Source organism: Coregonus lavaretus (genome assembly GCF_964263955.1).
Source record: "Coregonus lavaretus genome assembly, chromosome: 10".
Lineage (NCBI taxonomy): Eukaryota > Metazoa > Chordata > Actinopteri > Salmoniformes > Salmonidae > Coregonus > Coregonus lavaretus.
Genome location: NC_139997.1, coordinates 39,441,403 through 39,459,869, shown reverse-complemented (window position 1 = coordinate 39,459,869; position 18,467 = coordinate 39,441,403). Strand labels below are relative to the sequence as shown.

The window sequence follows — 18,467 nt, the reverse complement described above, 5'->3', positions numbered from 1 at the left end:
GCGGTTCTTCACAAAATTGGACCTCAGGAGCGCATACAACTTGGTGCGTATTAGGGAGGGAGACGAATGGAAGACAGCATTTAGTACCACCTCGGGTCATTACGAGTATCTCGTCATGCCATACGGGTTAATGAATGCTCCTTCAGTCTTCCAATCCTTCGTAGATGAGATCTTCCGGGATATGCAGGGGCAAGGAGTGGTCGTGTACATAGACGACATTCTGGTGTATTCTTCTACCCGAGCCGAGCATGTAGCCCTGGTGCGCCGAGTGTTGAGGAGATTGTTGGAGCATGACCTACAGTGGGGAAAAAAAGTATTTAGTCAGCCACCTATTGTGCAAGTTCTCCCACTTAAAAAGATGAGAGAGGCCTGTAATTTTCATCATAGGTACACGTCAACTATGACAGACAAAATGAGGAAAAAAATTTCAGAAAATCACATTGTAGGATTTTTAATGAATTTATTTGCAAATTATGGTGGAAAATAAGTATTTGGTCAATAACAAAAGTTTCTCAATAATTTGTTATATACCCTTTGTGGGCAATGACACAGGTCAAACGTTTTCTGTAAGTCTTCACAAGGTTTTCACACACTGTTGCTGGTATTTTGGCCCATTCCTCCATGCAGATCTCCTCTAGAGCAGTGATGTTTTGGGGCTGTCGCTGGGCAACACAGACTTTCAACTCCCTCCAAAGATTTTCTATGGGGTTGAGATCTGGAGACTGGCTAGGCCACTCCAGGACCTTGAAATGCTTCTTACGAAGCCACTCCTTCGTTGCCCGGGTGGTTTGTTTGGGATCATTGTCATGCTGAAAGACCCAGCCACGTTTCATCTTCAATGCCCTTGCTGATGGAAGTAGGTTTTCACTCAAAATCTCACGATACATGGCCCCATTCATTCTTTCCTTTACACGGATCAGTCGTCCTGGTCCCTTTGCAGAAAAACAGCCCCAAAGCATGATGTTTCCACCCCCATGATTCACAGTAGGTATGGTGTTCTTTGGATGCAACTCAGCATTCTTTGTCCTCCAAACACGACGAGTTGAGTTTTGACCAAAAAGTTCTATTTTGGTTTCATCTGACCATATGACATTCTCCCAATCCTCTTCTGGATCATCCAAATGCACTCTAGCAAACTTCAGATGGGTCTGGACATGTACTGGCTTGAGCAGGGGGACACGTCTAGCACTGCAGGATTTGAGTCCCTGGCGGCGTAGTGTGTTACTGATGGTAGGCTTTGTTACTTTGGTCCCAGCTCTCTGCAGGTCATTCACTAGGTCCCCCCGTGTGGTTCTGGGATTTTTGCTCACCGTTCTTGTGATCATTTTGACCCCACAGGGTGAGATCTTGCGTGGAGCCCCAGATCGAGGGAGATTATCAGTGGTCTTGTATGTCTTCCATTTCCTAATAATTGCTCCCACAGTTGATTTCTTCAAACCAAGCTGCTTACCTATTGCAGATGCAGTCTTCCCAGCCTGGTGCAGGTCTACAATTTTGTTTCTGGTGTCCTTTGACAGCTCTTTGGTCTTGGCCATAGTGGAGTTTGGAGTGTGACTGAGGTTGTGGACAGGTGTCTTTTATACTGATAACAAGTTCAAACAGGTGCCATTTATACAGGTAATGAGTGGAGGACAGAGGAACCTCTTAAAGAAGAAGTTACAGGTCTGTGAGAGCCAGAAATCTTGCTTGTTTGTAAGTGACCAAATACTTATTTTCCACCATAATTTGCAAATAAATTCATAAAAAATCCTACAATGTGATTTTCTGGATTTTTTTTCCTCAATTTGTCTGTCATAGTTGACGTGTACATATGATGAAAATTACAGGCCTCTCTCATCTTTTTAAGTGGGAGAACTTGCACAATTGGTGGCTGACTAAATACTTTTTTTCCCCACTGTATATGTCAAGGCAGAGAAATGTCTGTTTTTCCAGGAGTCCGTCTCCTTTTTGGGTTATCAGTTGTCTGCGTCAGGGGTAAAGATGGAGGTTGACCGTGTGTCGGCCGTGCGTAATTGGCAAACTCCAACCACTGTTAAAGAGGTGCAGCGGTTCTTGGGCTTTGCGAATTACTACAGGAGGTTTATCCGGGGTTTTGGACAGGTGGCAGCTCCCATAACGTCTCTTCTAAAGGGAGGTCCGGTGCGCCTGCAGTGGTCTGCTGAGGCTGATAGGGCTTTTGGGAGACTGAAGGACCTGTTTACCTCGGCGCCGGTGCTGGCTCATCCGGATCCCGCGCTACCATTCCAGGTCGAGGTAGACGCGTCTGAAGCCGGTATAGGGGCCGTGCTCTCGCAACGGTCTGGCACGCCCCTGAAACTCCGCCCCTGTGCCTTTTACTCTAAAAAGCTCAGTCCGGCGGAGCGAAATTATGACGTGGGGGACAGGGAGCTGCTAGCCGTGGTCCAGGCCCTAAAGGTGTGGAGGCATTGGCTTGAGGGGGCTCAACACCCTTTCCTCATTTTGACTGACCACCGAAACCTGGAGTACATCCGGGCAGCTAGGAGACTGAACCCTCGCCAGGCTAGGTGGAACATGTTTCTGGCCCGGTTCGTTTTTAAGATCACGTACATCCCTGGGTCCCAGAACGGTAAGGCAGATGCCCTGTCCCGGCGGTATGACACGGAGGAGAGGTCCGTTGAGCCCACGCCCATACTCCCGCCGTCTTGCCTGGTGGCACCGGTGGTGTGGGAGGTCGATTCCGAAATCGAGCGGGCGTTGCGTACCGATCCTAGCCCTCCACAGTGTCCTGTGGGTCGGACGTACGTTCTGCTCGAGGTTCGGGATCGACTTATATATTGGGCTCACACGTCACCCTCCTCTGGACATCCAGGGATTGGCCGGACGGTGCACTGCCTTAGCACTAAGTACTGGTGGCCAACGTTAGCCAGGGATGTGAGGGTTTATGTTTCCTCCTGCTCGGTGTGTGCCCAGTGTAAGGCACCCAGACACCTGCCCCGGGGTAAGTTACAACCCCTGCCCGTTCCACAACGACCCTGGTCTCACCTCTCGGTGGATTTCGTTACTGACCTTCCCCCCTCCCAGGGAAATACCACCATCCTGGTCGTTGTGGATCGGTTCTCGAAGGCCTGTCGTCTCCTTCCCATGCCAGGTCACCCCACTGCCCTACAGACCGCTGAGGCCCTATTCACTCACGTCTTCCGGCATTACGGGGTACCCGAGGATATAGTGTCTGATCGAGGCCCCCAGTTTACCTCTCGAGTCTGGAGAGCGTTCATGGAGCGCTTGGGGGTCTCGGTGAGCCTTACCTCGGGCTACCACCCGGAGAGCAATGGGCAGGTTGAACGGGTAAACCAGGATGTGGGTAGGTTTCTGAGGTCGTATTGCCAGGGCCGGCCGGAGGAGTGGGCGAGGTATGTTCCCTGGGCCGAGATGGCCCAGAACTCCCTTCGCCACTCCTCCACCAGACTCACTCCTTTCCAATGTGTACTAGGGTACCAGCCGGTTCTGGCACCTTGGCATCAGAGCCAGATCGAGGCTCCTGCGGTGGATGAGTGGGTGCGGCGCTCGGAGGAGACATGGAACGCTGCTCACGTACATCTGCAGCGGGCCATCCGTCGACACAAGGCGAGCGCCGATCTCCACCGCAGTGAGGGACCGGTGTACGCACCGGGAGATCGAGTCTGGCTCTCGACCAGAAACCTGCCCCTCCGCCTGCCCTGCCGGAAGCTGGGTCGGCGGTTTGTGGGGCCTTTTAAAGTCCTGAGGAGGTTGAACGAGGTGTGTTACAGATTACAACTTCCTATTGATTATAAGAATATTAACCCCTCATTCCATGTGTCTCTCCTCAGGCCGGTGGTAGCTGGTCCACTCCAGGACTGTGAGATAGCAGAGACTCCTCCGCCCCCGCTGGACATCGAGGGGGCACTGGCGTACACAGTTCGGTCCATCCTGGATTCGAGATGCCGGATGGGGGGTCTCCAATATCTTGTGGAGTGGGAGGGGTACGGTCCGGAGGAGCGGTGCTGGGTGCCGAGGAGAGATATCTTAGACCCGTCTCTTCTGACTGAGTTCCATCGTGGTCATCCCACGCGCCCTGCTCCGCGTTCTCCTGGTCGTCCCCGAGGCCGGGGTCGGCGCACGGCTGGAGCCGCGCGTCAAGGGGGGGGTACTGTCACGGTTTCTGCCGAGGCTGCTCCTTCTCCTTGTTCGGGCAGGCTTCGGCGGTCGTCGTCCCCGGAGTACTAGCTGCCACCGTTCGTTGTTTCTGTGTTCGTTTGGTTTGGTCTGTTTTGGTACACCTGTTTCTCATTTTGTCTTGATTATGTGTCCTTTAAGTTCTCGTTGTTTCTGTCGTGTGGTTGTGTGTAGTTGTTCCATGTCAGCAGGTGTTGCCAGTCAGTTTGTGCTCTATTTTTATAGAGAGTCCGCACTGTTGTGCGTTTGTTGTATTTTTACGCTGAGTGCGTTATTTTCCTTGTGCCTCCGGCTCTGTTTGTAGCCGTTCATTCTGTGGACTTTATTAAAGTATTTTGGACTTGCATCTGCATCCTGCATTTGATTCCACACCACACCTACGCCCGTCTCTGACACATGCAAGTAAAAATATACATAATTGACATTACACTGATGGTGTAGCTGAAGTTCCAATAGCCTACTAACGATGCAATTTCCACTACAGACTCCCTGGTTCGATTCCAGGCTGGATCACAACCGGCCGTGATTGGGAGTCCCATAGGGCGGTGCACAATTGGCCCAATGTCGTCCGGGTTTGGCCGGTGTAGGCCGTCATTGTAAATAAGACCCGTCATTCATGGCAGGTGGGGCTGAGCCCTAAATCTTTAGCCAAAAAGAATTATATATATTTTTTAATTGCCTGTTTTGCATGTTATTTTGGCATCAATACGTGTCACATATCAGTTTGCAAACAATGTAAAAAAATAGATATATATAATTGAGGTAATAAAGCCGCATACAAACATGGTCTCTTTTTTGTTTTCTTGAGTAAGGCAGCTCCAAAATGCAGGTGTTTCAACCTAGCTCAGTGCTTTCTGTGGTGGTGGGGCCAGCCAGCAGAAAATACGGAGCGTTGCGCCGTGATTGGCTCAGTGTTCTGTCAGTCATGTCACTGCCAAGTCTAAGGGTAGAGCTAGAAAATTCAAGCCCCTTGGGTGCTGCCATAGAGTTACATTAGAAGTGCCCATCCAAGAAGTCTCAAGGTCATTGGCCACAGATAAAATGACGTCAAATCACATATCGACAGTAGCTTTGATTGGACTGATCATGTCAACATCATACTTTCAAAATCTTAGCAAGAAGTCATCATCATGAATTAAGTCAACAATCTACTGGCAAATCCTTTTTAATCCTTGTCATATGAAGAGAAATAATGAAGAGAAATTATAGATAAAACGTATCGGTGCTCATCGACCATTGGACATAAACATTACACAACAAGTTGGAAATTGCAAATTCAACAATGAGTGGTTTGGAAGGAATCAGTGGCCAACTGCAAGTATTGCAAAGCAATCATTAGCCTGCTATTCAGTGGAGTGGCTGTGTGGTCCCAAGTCTAAGATTAAGGGTCTCTTTTCCTAGTTTAGAATTATAAACATTCAACATTGGCCATGCTGTCAATGAAGCATGATTTGTGCCGCGCTCAAAACAATTGTTAACTCGTAACTGCAAAATTGGACTTTAGTGAGTTCAAGACAACTGGGAACTCGGGAAAAACAAGCTACAACCAGGAAAATACGTTTTGAACTTTCATCCAACTCGGAATTGTAAATTCGGAACTCGTGTCTCTTTCTAGAGCTACGACCTGAAGGTCACTGACGTCATCATGATTCAACCTTTTTTTTTCAGAGTTCCCAGTTGTCTTGAAAGCACCATAAATCCAGAGAATGCCAGACTTTGATGACAAAGTTTGATGACAAAATTTGCCCACGAAGGACCGCCGCGCCACCTTCCTGTTCAAATGAGCACAGCACAACAAGGTGAGTCCAAAAATGTATTGTATGCTGCTGCATAAATGATGTAATATTCCAGGGAGATATGTATACTGTAGCTAAGAAAGTAATACTAAGTGTATGTTGTGTAGTAAGCTGTTAGTAGCCCATGTGCCTCACCCTAATAATTTGGTATATTTTCAGCTCTTAATTTCAAATCAAATCAAATCAATGTACCAAGTCAATGTGCGGGGCACCGGTTAGTCAAGGTAATTGAGGTAATAGATACATGTAGGTAGAGTTATTAAAGTGACTATGCATGGATAATAACCAGAGAGTAGCAGCGGGGGGGGGGGGGGGGGGGGGGGGGGGCAATGGAGTCTTTGACTATTTTTAGGGCCTTCCTCTGACACTGCCTGGTATAGAGGTCCTGGATGGCAGGAAGCTTGGCCCCAGTGATGTACTGGGCTGTACGCACTACCCTCTGTAGTGCCTTGCGGTCGGAGGCCGAGCAGTTGCCATACCAGGCAGTGATGCAACCAGTCAGAATGCTCTCGATGGTGCAGCTGTAGAACCTTTTGAGGATCTGAGGACCCATGCCAAATCTTTTCAGTCTCCTTAGGGGGAATAGGTTTTGTCGTGCCCTCTTCACGACTGTCTTGGTGTGCTTGGACCATGATAGTTTGTTGGTGATGTGGACACCAAGGAACTTGAAGCTCTCAACCTGCTCCACTACAGCCCCGTCGACGAGAATGGGGGCGTGCTCGGTCCTCTTCTTTTTCCTGTAGTCCACAATCATCTCCTTTGTCTTGATCACGTTGAGGGAGAGATTGTTGTCCTGGCACAACATGGCCAGGTCTCTGACATCCTCCCTATAGGCTGTCTCGTCATTGTCGGTGATCAGGCCTACCACTGTTGTGTCATCGGCAAACTTAATTATGGTGTTGGAGTCGTGCCTGGCCATGCAGTCATGAGTGAACAGGGAGTACAGGAGGGGACTGAGCACGCACCCCTGAGGGGCCCCCGTGTTGAGGATCAGCGTGGCAGATGTGTTGTTACCTACCCTTACCACCTGTAGTCCAGGATCCAGTTGCAGAGGGAGGTGTTTAGTCCCAGGGTCCTTAGCTTAGTGATGAGCTTTGAGGGCACTATGGTGTTGAACGCTGAGCTGTAGACAATGAATAGCATTCTCACTTAGGTGTTCGTTTTGTCCAGGTGTGAACGAGCAGTGTGGAGCACAATAGAGATTGCATCATCTGTGTATCTGTTGGGGCGGTATGCAAATTGGAGTGGGTCTAGGGTTTCTGGGATAATGGTGTTGATGTGAGCCATGACCAGCCTTTCAAAGAACTTCATGGCTACAGACGTGAGTACTATGGGTCAGTAGTCATTTAGGCAGGTTACCTTAGTGTTCTTGGGCACAGGGACTATGGTGGTCTGCTTGAAACATGTTGGCATTACAGACTCAGACAGGGAGAGGTTGAAAATGTCAGTGAAGACACTTGCCAGTTGGTCAGCGCATGCTCGGAGTACATGTCCTGGTAATCCGTCTGGCCCTGAGTTCTTGTGAATGTAGACCTATTCTAAGGTCTTACTCACATCGGCTACGGAGAGCGTGATCACACAGTCGTCCACAACAGCTGATGCTCTCATGCATGTTTCAGTGTTACTTGCCTCGAAGCGAGCATATAAGTTATTTAGCTCGTCTGGTAGGCTCGTGTCACTGGGCAGCTTGCGGCTGTGCTTCCCTTTGTAGTCTGTATTAGTTCTGGGCATCTGCTACATCTGACCACTTTGTTATTGACCGAGTCACTGGTGCTTCCTGCTTTAGTTTTTGCTTGTACAGTGAGGGGAAAAAGTATTTGATCCCCTGCTGATTCTGTACGTTTGCCCACTGACAAAGAAATGATCAGTCTATAATTTTAATGGTAGGTTTATTTGAACAGTGAGAGACAGAATACCAACAACAAAATCCAGAAAAACGCATGTAAAAAATGTTATAAATTGATTAGCATTTTAATGAGGGAAATAAGTATTTTACCCCCTCTCAATCAGAAAGATTTCTGGCTCCCAGGTGTCTTTTATACAGATAACGAGCTGAGATTAGGAGCACACTCTTAATGGGAGTGCTCCTAATCTCAGCTTGTTACCTGTATAAAAGACACCTGTCCACAGAAGCAATCAATCAATCAGATTCCAAACGCTCCACCATGGCCAAGACCAAAGAGCTCTCCAAGGATGTCAGGGACAAGATTGTAGACCTACACAAGGCTGGAATGGGCTACAAGACCATCGCCAAGCAGCTTGGTGAGAAGGTGACAACAGTTGGTGCGATTATTCGCAAATGGAAGAAACACAAAATAACTGTCAATCTCCCTTGGCCTGGGGCTCCATGCAAGATCTTACCTCGTGGAGGAATCAGCCCAGAACTACACGGGAGGATCTTGTCAATGATCTCAAGGCAGCTGGGTCCATAGTCACCAAGAAAACAATTGGTAACACACTACGCCGTGAAGGACTGAAATCCTGCAGCGCCCGCAAGGTCCCCCTGCTCAAGAAAGCACATACAGTGGGGATAAAAAGTATTTAGTCAGCCACCAATTGTGCAAGTTCTCCCACTTAAAAAGATGAGAGAGGCCTGTAATTTTCATCATAGGTACACGTCAACTATGACAGACAAAATGAGAAAAAAAATCCAGAAAATCACATTGTAGGATTTTTAATGAATTTATTTGCAAATTATGGTGGAAAATAAGTATTTGGTCAATAACAAAAGTTTCTCAATACTTTGTTATATACCCTTTGCTGGCAATGACACAGGTCAAACATTTTCTGTAAGTCTTCACAAGGTTTTCACACACTGTTGCTAGTATTTTGGCCCATTCATCCATGCAGATCTCCTCTAGAGCAGTGATGTTTTGGGGCTGTCGCTGGGCAACACGGACTTTCAACTCCCTCCAAAGATTTTCTATGGGGTTGAGATCTGGAGACTGGCTAGGCCACTCCAGGACCTTGAAATGCTTCTTACGAAGCCACTCCTTCGTTGCCCGGGCGGTGTGTTTGGGATCATTGTCATGCTGAAAGACCCAGCCACGTTTCATCTTCAATGCCCTTGCTGATGGAAGGAGGTTTTCACTCAAAATCTCACGATACATGGCCCCATTCATTCTTTCCTTTACATGGATCAGTCGTCCTGGTCCCTTTGCAGAAAAACAGCCCCAAAGAATGATGTTTCCACCCCCATGCTTCACAGTAGGTATGGTGTTCTTTGGATGCAACTCAGCATTCTTTGTCCTCCAAACACGACGAGTTGAGTTTTTACCAAAAAGTTATATTTTGGTTTCATCTGACCATATGACATTCTCCCAATCCTCTTCTGGATCATCCAAATGCACTCTAGCAAACTTCAGACGGGCCTGGACATGTACTGGCTTAAGCAGGGGGACATGTCTGGCACTGCAGGATTTGAGTCCCTGGCGGCGTAGTGTGTTACTGATGGTAGGCTTTGTTACTTTGGTCCCAGCTCTCTGCAGGTCATTCACTAGGTCCCCCCGTGTGGTTCTGGGATTTTTGCTCACCGTTCTTGTGATCATTTTGACCCCACGGGGTGAGATCTTGCGTGGAGCCCCAGATCGAGGGATATTATCAGTGGTCTTGTATGTCTTCCATTTCCTAATAATTGCTCCCACAGTTGATTTCTTCAAACCAAGCTGCTTACCTATTGCAGATGCAGTCTTCCCAGCCTGGTGCAGGTCTACAATTGTGTTTCCGGTGTCCTTTGACAGCTCTTTGGTCTTGGCCAAAGTGGAGTTTGGAGTGTGACTGTTTGAGGTTGTGGACAGGTGTCTTTTATACTGATAACAAGTTCAAACAGGTGCCATTAATACAGGTAATGAGTGGAGGACAGAGGAGCCTCTTAAAGAAGAAGTTACAGGTCTGTGAGAGCCAGAAATCTTGCTTGTTTGTAGGTGACCAAATACTTATTTTCCACCATAATTTGCAAATAATTCATTAAAAATCCTACAATGTGATTTTCTGGATATTTTTTTCTCAATTTGTCTGTCATAGTTGACGTGTACCTATGGTGAAAATTACAGGCCTCTCTCATCTTTTTAAGTGGGAGAACTTGCACAATTGGTGGCTGACTAAATACTTTTTTCCCCCACTGTATACAGGGCCGTCTGACGTTTGCCAATGAACATCTGAATGATTCAGAGGAGAACTGGGTGAAAGTGTTGTGGTCAGATGAGACCAAAATTGACCTCTTTGGCATCAACTCAACTCGCTGTGTTTGGAGGAGGAGGAATGCTGCCTATGAACCCAAGAACACCATCCCCACGGTCAAACATGGAGGTGAAAACATTATGCTTTGGGGGAGTTGCCAAACGTCAGCCTCGAAACCGTAATGACTTGGAGAAGGTCTGCAAAGAGGAGTGGAACAAAATCCCTCCTGAGATGTGTGCAAACCTGGTGGCCAACTACAAGAAACGTCTGACCTCTGTGATTGCCAACAAGGGTTTTGCCACCAAGTACTAAGTCATGTTTTGCAGAGGGGTCAAATACTTATTTCCCTCATTAAAATGCAAATCAATTTATAACATTTTTGACATGCGTTTTTCTGGATTTTGTTGTTGTTATTCTGTCTCTCACTGTTCAAATAAACCTACCATTAAAATTATAGACTGATCATGTCTTTGTCAGTGGGCAAACGTACAAAATCAGCAGGGGATCAAATACTATTTTCCCTCACTGTAAGTAGGAATCAGGAGGATAGAATTATGGTCAGATTTGGATGAGCGTTTTCCTGTTTGCTTATGGCCGTATACAGCTCATTGAGTGCGGTCTTAGTGCCAGCATCGGTGTGTGGTGGTAAATAGACAGCTACGAAGAATATAGATGAAAACTCTCTCGGTAGATAGTGTGGTCTACAGCTTATCATGAGATACTCTACCTCAAGCGAACAAAACCTCGAGACTTCCTTAGATATCGTACACCAGCTGTTGTTTACAAATATACATAGACCGCCACCCCTTGTCTTACCAGAGGCTGCTGTTCTATCCTGCCGATACAGTGTATGATCCGCCAGCTGTATGTTATTCATGTCGTCGTTCAGCCACGACTTGGTGAAACATAAGATATTACAGTTTTTAATGTCCCGTTGGTAGGATATATGTCCTTGTAGTTCGTCTACTTTATTATCAAGCGATTGTACGTTAGCCAATAGTACCGATGGCAAAGGCAGATTAGCCACTCGTTGCCGGCTCCTTACCAGGCACCCCGATCTCCTTCCACGATATCTCTGTCTCTTTCTACTGCGAATGACAGGGATGAGGGCCCTGTCGGGTGTCTGGAGCAAATCCCTATCGTCCGACTCATTAAAGAAAAATTATTCATCCAGTTCAAGGTGTGTAATCGCAGTTCTGATGTCCAGAAGCTCTTTTCGGTCATAAGAGACCGTAGCAGCAACATTATGTACAAAATAAGTTACAAACAATGTGATAAAACAAACAAAATAGCACGGTTGGTTAAGAGCCCATAAAACGGCAGCCATCCCCTCCGGCGGCTACTGTTCTGACTTGGTGGTGCACATGTAGCCTATAACCTGTTTTTGAGAAACGTAATCATCTAATATTGTAAGAGCTTTCATTGTCTGCTTTATTTATCTTATGGTTCTGACTTGATGTACAGGGAGAACACTGTAAGAACGGCTCATGTTCTGAATTCTGTCTCTGTACATTTCAAAAGTGCTGAACAAATAGTTATATTGACTACGTCCGTCCTAGCTCGCTCCTTAATGTCTTAATCGAAATTACGGATTGCCTCTTATCCGCTTGTCGTCCCCTTATGCCATAGTTTGTATATCTCAATTGTCAGTAGAAACCTCATTTGTTTAAACAAGTCAGCCATATAAGCTATGTTTTTTTAAAAGCCAGCAAATGAGGCTGAATTAACTGTTTTGCTGCCAGACAAGGCTCCGCTGATAGCCAGGTGTAGCAGTAGTAAGGTTTTGGGACTGCTGTTGGGACAGCTTTATGTAGGCCCTAACAGTTTGTGGGCACCGTTAGTCACCGTTATAGTGCAATTCATGTATAGTTTAGTGTTGTGTTGTGTAGTGGCTTTGCTGGCATGCATCCCACGTTTGTTTTTTTGCCCCACCAAGATTTACATGCTAAAATCGCCGACTGCAAATGTACAATATGCAGGGATACTGGAGTATTTGAGGTAGATACTATGTAACTAGGAAATGAAAGATAAATTGTCCATCAACTTATTGAATGAATGTCTTGTAGGCAAAATGATCCTAGCTTGAGAATCCTGAGGCCAAGAAGATGGCGCCCTACTGGATGACCACTGTTTTGCAAGCTCCGACCCAACTTTTCTATTTTGTGATTATTTACTCATTTTTTTTTTTTTTTTTTTCACGAAATGCATCTGCTATTATTTCTTACAACTGACAAGCTTCTCTATTTCTCGTGTTTTTTTCTTCTTCTAGTATTACATTGTTTTTTGATTATTGCATTGTTGGGTTTTGAGTTTGCAAGAAAGGCATTTGACTGTACTTGTGCATGTGACATTAAAACTTGAAACGTATTATTATTGTATTTTTTTATATAGACGAGAACTAAATTGAAAGACACACCTCGCCCTCACTACAACTACCAGAATTCAATGCGCACATGAACAAGAGGCTCGATATTTAGCTAGTTGCACTGGTTACGCGATTGAACAAAGTTAATCGGATTTATTGTGTATATTGTCGTGGCGTGTAGCCGCCCAACAACAAGGTTGGTTAATTGATATATCTCCCCATCGCCTAAATTTATTGGAAATGTGGTTTGAAAATGGCGAACGTTTCACTCATCATCCAATTATTGTCTTCTAGGCTAGCTAGTTAGCTAACGTAGCTTATCAACTCTGCTGCCTCTGTGTGTATATTTTCCAACAATGGTTGTTACTGTAGCAAGAAAGTAAAATTGTATTTATTGGAAGCAGCTAGCTAGATTAATACAATCACCTCCCTTTCTGAATATTAGCTTGGTAGATGATAACTTGCAGGTAGTTTACGTCCTTCAGCTTTGCAGGCCACACACAAGCTAACGTTAGGCATTAGCTACACATAGCTAGCTTGCTAGCTAAGCTTTGTTGTGGTCCTACCCGGACGACTGCCTCGGTGACAAACGTCACGCTTCTCTGTTTTCTCGCGTAGTGTGTAGCATAGCTTAATTTAGGCCTACATAGCTAATGATTTTGCTTCCAAAACAGGTTGTGATGATAGCGATGCCAAGTTAAAACAGTTTTGGCATGTCCTGTTGTTTATTTATCTGTGCCTACTGTTGCACCTAGATAATGGATAACTTGCTTTACACTTTTTATACAGATAGCATGACACTGCTGTTGTGAAAGGTTTGCCAGATAGATAATTAACTATAAGCGTGTTATTTCCTCTAATGTAAAGAAAGCCAACATGCTTGATGTAGGCCCACCAGTGTATAAAACATAATCTAATCCTTCTATGCTTAATCCTTTATTTGTCCTACATTTCAGAAAAAATGGCAGCAAATGGTTTTGGAGGATGGCTTGGCAGCAGTCTTCTTTGCACCTGATGGTGATGACTGTCATGCTCTCTGTTAATTTCACCTTCCTATAGATTGCGTTGCCATGGAGCCCTGCGGAGGAAATGAGCCAGCAAGTTATACAAAGCATTTGTATGCTGGCTGTGAGCAGACGGCCATAGGTGGCCAGGATTCACAGACTGAGGTAAAGCCTCCATCTGACACATTTGATGCTGGATCCCCAGAGCCTCCGCCATCAGGGAAACTTAAGAGGACTGCCTTAAGATTCTTTGGAGGACGTAAAAGCATTTGTGTTTTGCCCAACTTCTTTGGAGGGAGGAACAAAAATCAGAACAAGTGTTCCTCTAAAAAGGTAGTAAGCAAGAGTAAAACTCATGATGGACTTAGCAAGGCAGGCTGGGAGGACAGTCCGGGTAGTGGATATGTTCCAGCAGGAGATTTTGAGTACCACAGCCAGACTCCTAGCACTTGTTGTAGTGAATCTGGTCACTCTACTGGTGATCATAAATCCTTCTCCCTCCCCCGGCAGAAAAAGGGTTTGAGGGGACTTTTTAACAGCATCAGGCGTCATAGAAAGAATAGAAATTGTGATTTAGAAAAAAATGAAATGGTTGCAATGTCTCATGTCTGCAACAAAGAGGTGCCTATTGCCCAGACGAACATTGACCAAAATGACACTGAGTGCCTGAGCAGTTTTTCTGAATCCAATGTGCCTGTTTCTGCAAATGTCGACGATTGTTTGACTATTGCTCCTGAATGTATTAATGTTGATGTCATAGTGTCTGGGAACGACATGGTGAAACAAGAGAGTGTGGATTCTCTGGTAGGGGAACTGATGAAAGGCGAGGACATGGTAGCAAAGAATGATAACCCAAATAAACACGAAGAGACACTCCATGAAACTACTGAACCTGCTTCTCTCCTGAACACAAACATAGAGTCTACAGTGAACGTCCAGCTGCCAACTGGCTCATCTCAGATGAGCTTGATTTTTGGTGATGTTGCGTCTCTGAAGAGTTTTGACTCACTCACTGGCTGTGGTGACATAATAGCTGATCAAGATGACGACAGTATTGCAGAGAGCACAGTCTCTGGTGAAAGGAGTCGAAATGCAGGCAAACGGAGTTCCTGTTATGTTACCTACCAGGGTGGAGGAGAAGAAATGGCCACCCCTGATGAGGTGGCCGGAGACTATCTCCACGACCTCTGGGAAAATGATGCTGCAGAGGACGTTTGCTATACAGACAGCCAGGAACAAGATTTTCTAGAGCACAGTGAAAGTCCTAGGATGACACCTGAAGAGCCATCTAGCTCCTATAATATGGACATCAGCAGCAACAGCAATGGTGATCTTGAAGTTACAGAGACCACCCTTACATCTGCGGATGTCATGACCCCTCAGAGCGACCATCAAGAGTCAGTTCCTAACAGCGATGAGGGTTACTATGACTCTACCACCCCAGGACAAGATGAAGACGGACGTGACAAAGTTGACAAGATCAGGACGGATAGACTACCAAGGGACAGTTACAGTGGCGATGCTCTGTATGAGCTTTTTGAGCCTGATGACATTCTTATCAGTCCACCTCTTGAAAAATCTAAGCTGCCCGTTCCTGATCCACTTGAGTTTTTAGAAATACCAGCTCAGTGTAGTGATGTAAATGCTATGTTCACTCCTGAAACAGGTCTAATGGAAGAGGACAGGCTAACTTTGATCCAGCAGGACCTTCTCTGTGCGGAGCTGCAAGGCATGTGTAAACCTTCCAAACATCAGGCTCTGTTCACCAAAGGGAGGATCCACCAAGATAATAGCTTTCAGGAAAGCATTTCTAAAGTGAACGCAAAAACTCAAGCCTCTATGAAAGAGGACCAGGTCAACCCAGAGGCTTTGAATAAAAAAGAAAACATCATGCCACATGGATCGCATGCCTTAGAGCAGAGATGTTTCAAAGCCTGTAATGGTGGGAATAGTGAGAAAATGTCAGATGCAGCTTTTAGCTCCCTTGCCTCAAAAACATGTCAATCACAAGAAATGTACCCTGAGCAAAACAAGCCACAGTCACCCCACTTAAGAGGAAATCATGATATTTCTAAAGAAAAAAATAATGACTTGGAGGATGACCAGACAATTTGCTTCTCCCAAGCCCTAGTGGACTTTACAAAACAGTCACAATTTTATAGTAATTCAACTGAAAGTAAGGGAGGCTCTGAGTCAGGCTCTCCCTTTGCCCAAAACATGCAAGCCCTCCCTGCCATTGTCACATTTGATGTCGTGGACATGGATAATGAGGGGGAATATGACCAGCAGATGGATATGGTAATGGAGGAGGAAGACATCACGTCGCCTTACGAAGTGTTTGAAGAAAGCTACCTGCAAAAGGATGCGTTTGCTGAATGTGACTTACAAATGTTTGACCTCTATGAACAGAGTCTCCTCAGTAATACTTGGGGAATCGCCAGCCTGCCACGTCACCTTAGCCTTACACGAGTCAATCAGTCGAGTCCACTGGCTCCTCTGCCAAGTCCTCTGGCCTTAAATAGGAGGAGTAGATCCCTGGACACAGAGAGCTTGGAGTTAGAGATGACTGACATGTATTTAGGGAGTGGGGCAGCACTAGCGTCTTGCCCTAGAACTGAAAGAGACTCAAAGAGGGCGTCCTCACTTCACCGCAAAAAGAACGGACACATTTCCACTTCAGAGAACCGGGACAATAGAAACATGTTGCAGTCATGGCAACCAAAGACTGAGGGGACTGTAACCCACCCAGGAGCAGATGGGAAAATAACAGAGCAGATGCACAGTCTCTATCAAACCCAAGACGGACGCATTGTATCATTCAGTCAGCCTGTCAGTCGAATCCCAAACTGTAAACCTCAACAGATCTCAGCTAGCAAAATGACTGACAGAGTATCCTGTAATTCTATACCTGAGAATACAGGACCGTTGCATAGGCCATCTCATCTTCCTTTGCAGTCAGAATCCTGTCGGCATCAGGCCCCTGGTCGGCCTCATGCCCGCTATGGGAGATCAGATAAGGCATCAGATGGTGGGGGTGAGGCCCTTTTTTACACATCGACCGTTGGCTCTCATCCTTACAATCAACACAGTAAGATGAGGCCAGTGGGGATCACCCATGGAATGCCTCATCTTTACTCTGAGTCTGGGAGTCCTGTAAGCCCAGTGGACTATGAGCAGCAGCCAGACTTCACCAGTAAAGGAAGAAAAGCAGTGGAAATGATGCGCCCTGTTGGATGTAGCAAACACACATCTGGAGCAAATCCCTAAAAATGGGATGAAACCTCTTCTACAGTTAGCATATAGGCCTGTATCCCACGTTTTCAAACTATGTGCCACCAAAGACACACCATCTAGTACGTTTACATCACCGAAAATTGAATGATTGTCTGTTACCGTTATCACACATTGCAAATATGCTGTTTTGATTGATAAGCTATTGTATTTCAATGTGATGTACAAGCCTTAGAATTTGTGTTGCAATGGATAAGGAAGCCTGTGCTGTTCTATCATGCTGCGTTATCTTGTGAACAGTCATCACAATACAGACTCTCCCATGCAATCTTTCATGTTCAGGCCTGAGTATACCTTGCATTTGCTCAGCCCAGCATTAGGCTACACAAATCACATTTATTACACATTGGTAGCTAAACTACATGGTCTTTTCACTCTGTCAAAAGTTGTATGTAGCCTTTAGTATTTTTTAATGACTTTCTTTACAGAAAGCTGTTTACTGCAGTCTCTGTGCTAGTACACTATTATGATGGTATTAGATTGTAATTGTGATGCATTTATAAGATGCAGCCTCAACATGCAGTTTTGGATAGCAGGTCAATTAACCTTTTTTAGATATCAAATGTAGGGGGAACTGCATCGATAATGTCTTACATTTTTGTAAAACTGATTTTGTTGGTAGGCTATAAACTGTATGTTACAATGTGTTTTACATTTAGAATTTATTTCATCTTGCATCAGTTAACAGAAAGAGAATGGTTAGGCTATATGTTACTTTTATTTTTGGTTGACAGAATCTGATATCTGAAAATAATGCTTTGTTCTTTAGATTTGTATTCTGTAGTACCTCTGTAAGTATTCTAAAAAGTGATGTTGAATTTGTATTCACAACCGATCCATCTGCTGAGAACTGGTATAGATAGATTTTACTCAGATAATCGTAACTCAACTGTCTGCTGGCAAAGTCTGTGAAATTGTAAATGACGTTCGTCATCATGCTGGTTGGCATTTTGGGATATTGCCCCAGTCACCATTTTGTCTAGTGCTATGAAGAGTAAAATGCTGCCTTGCACTTAAATCATTGATACATTTGTTTTGTTTGTAGATAAAAAGACAAAAAACAAGGGGATGGTTGGTATATTTTTTTTATTGCCGATTTTAGAAGATTTTTTAATGTTCCATATTTCTGTGATTATCATACTATTGTCCGACCTTTTCAATATATTATACTCATTGACCAACTCTCAGCATTTGTTTCTACATCTCAGCACTTTCTTTTCTACACCACATTGTCTGTTTCGTCTGTAAGACCTGTCCTGACTACAGTTAGTTTTATTTATTTGCTGAGCACATGGCTACATGTTTAACTTTGTATTTTGAGCATTAATACATCTTATCATAATTCTTGTCTTTAAAGTGGCAATCTGCAGTTCCAACAATAACAAAGTGGCAACCCCGCCACTGATCTGGTAAACAGCTGAGGGATGAGGCAGAAGAAATGTAACCACTTTCAAACTCATGGACAGACCTAATATGTATATAAGGACTGGCCATCCATGAAATCAAAATTATAGTTTTAACCATGTTTTTAGGCTATACAGTGTTCGTTTACTTTTAGCTACATTAATTACAAACAAAGGAGTAAAACATTTTATTTTGGGTTCTGATTTGGTATGGCAGTTGAAGTAAGCTCATGAGGCATCTTTAAGTTTTATTCTTCAAGAATATCAATTAATT

At 45.1% G+C, this 18,467-nt stretch overlaps 1 protein-coding gene across 1 annotated transcript; it reads left to right on the top strand.

The window, feature by feature from the left end:
• Positions 1-12,574: 12,574 nt before the first annotated feature.
• Positions 12,575-17,854, top strand: LOC311136469 (APC membrane recruitment protein 1-like). Its single transcript, XM_084170606.1, has 2 exons — positions 12,575-12,691; positions 13,452-17,854. Exon 2 carries the CDS (start codon positions 13,566-13,568, stop codon positions 16,764-16,766), a length of 3,201 nt encoding a protein of 1,066 aa, XP_084026732.1. The 5' UTR covers positions 12,575-12,691; positions 13,452-13,565; the 3' UTR covers positions 16,767-17,854.
• Positions 17,855-18,467: the final 613 nt, after the last annotated feature.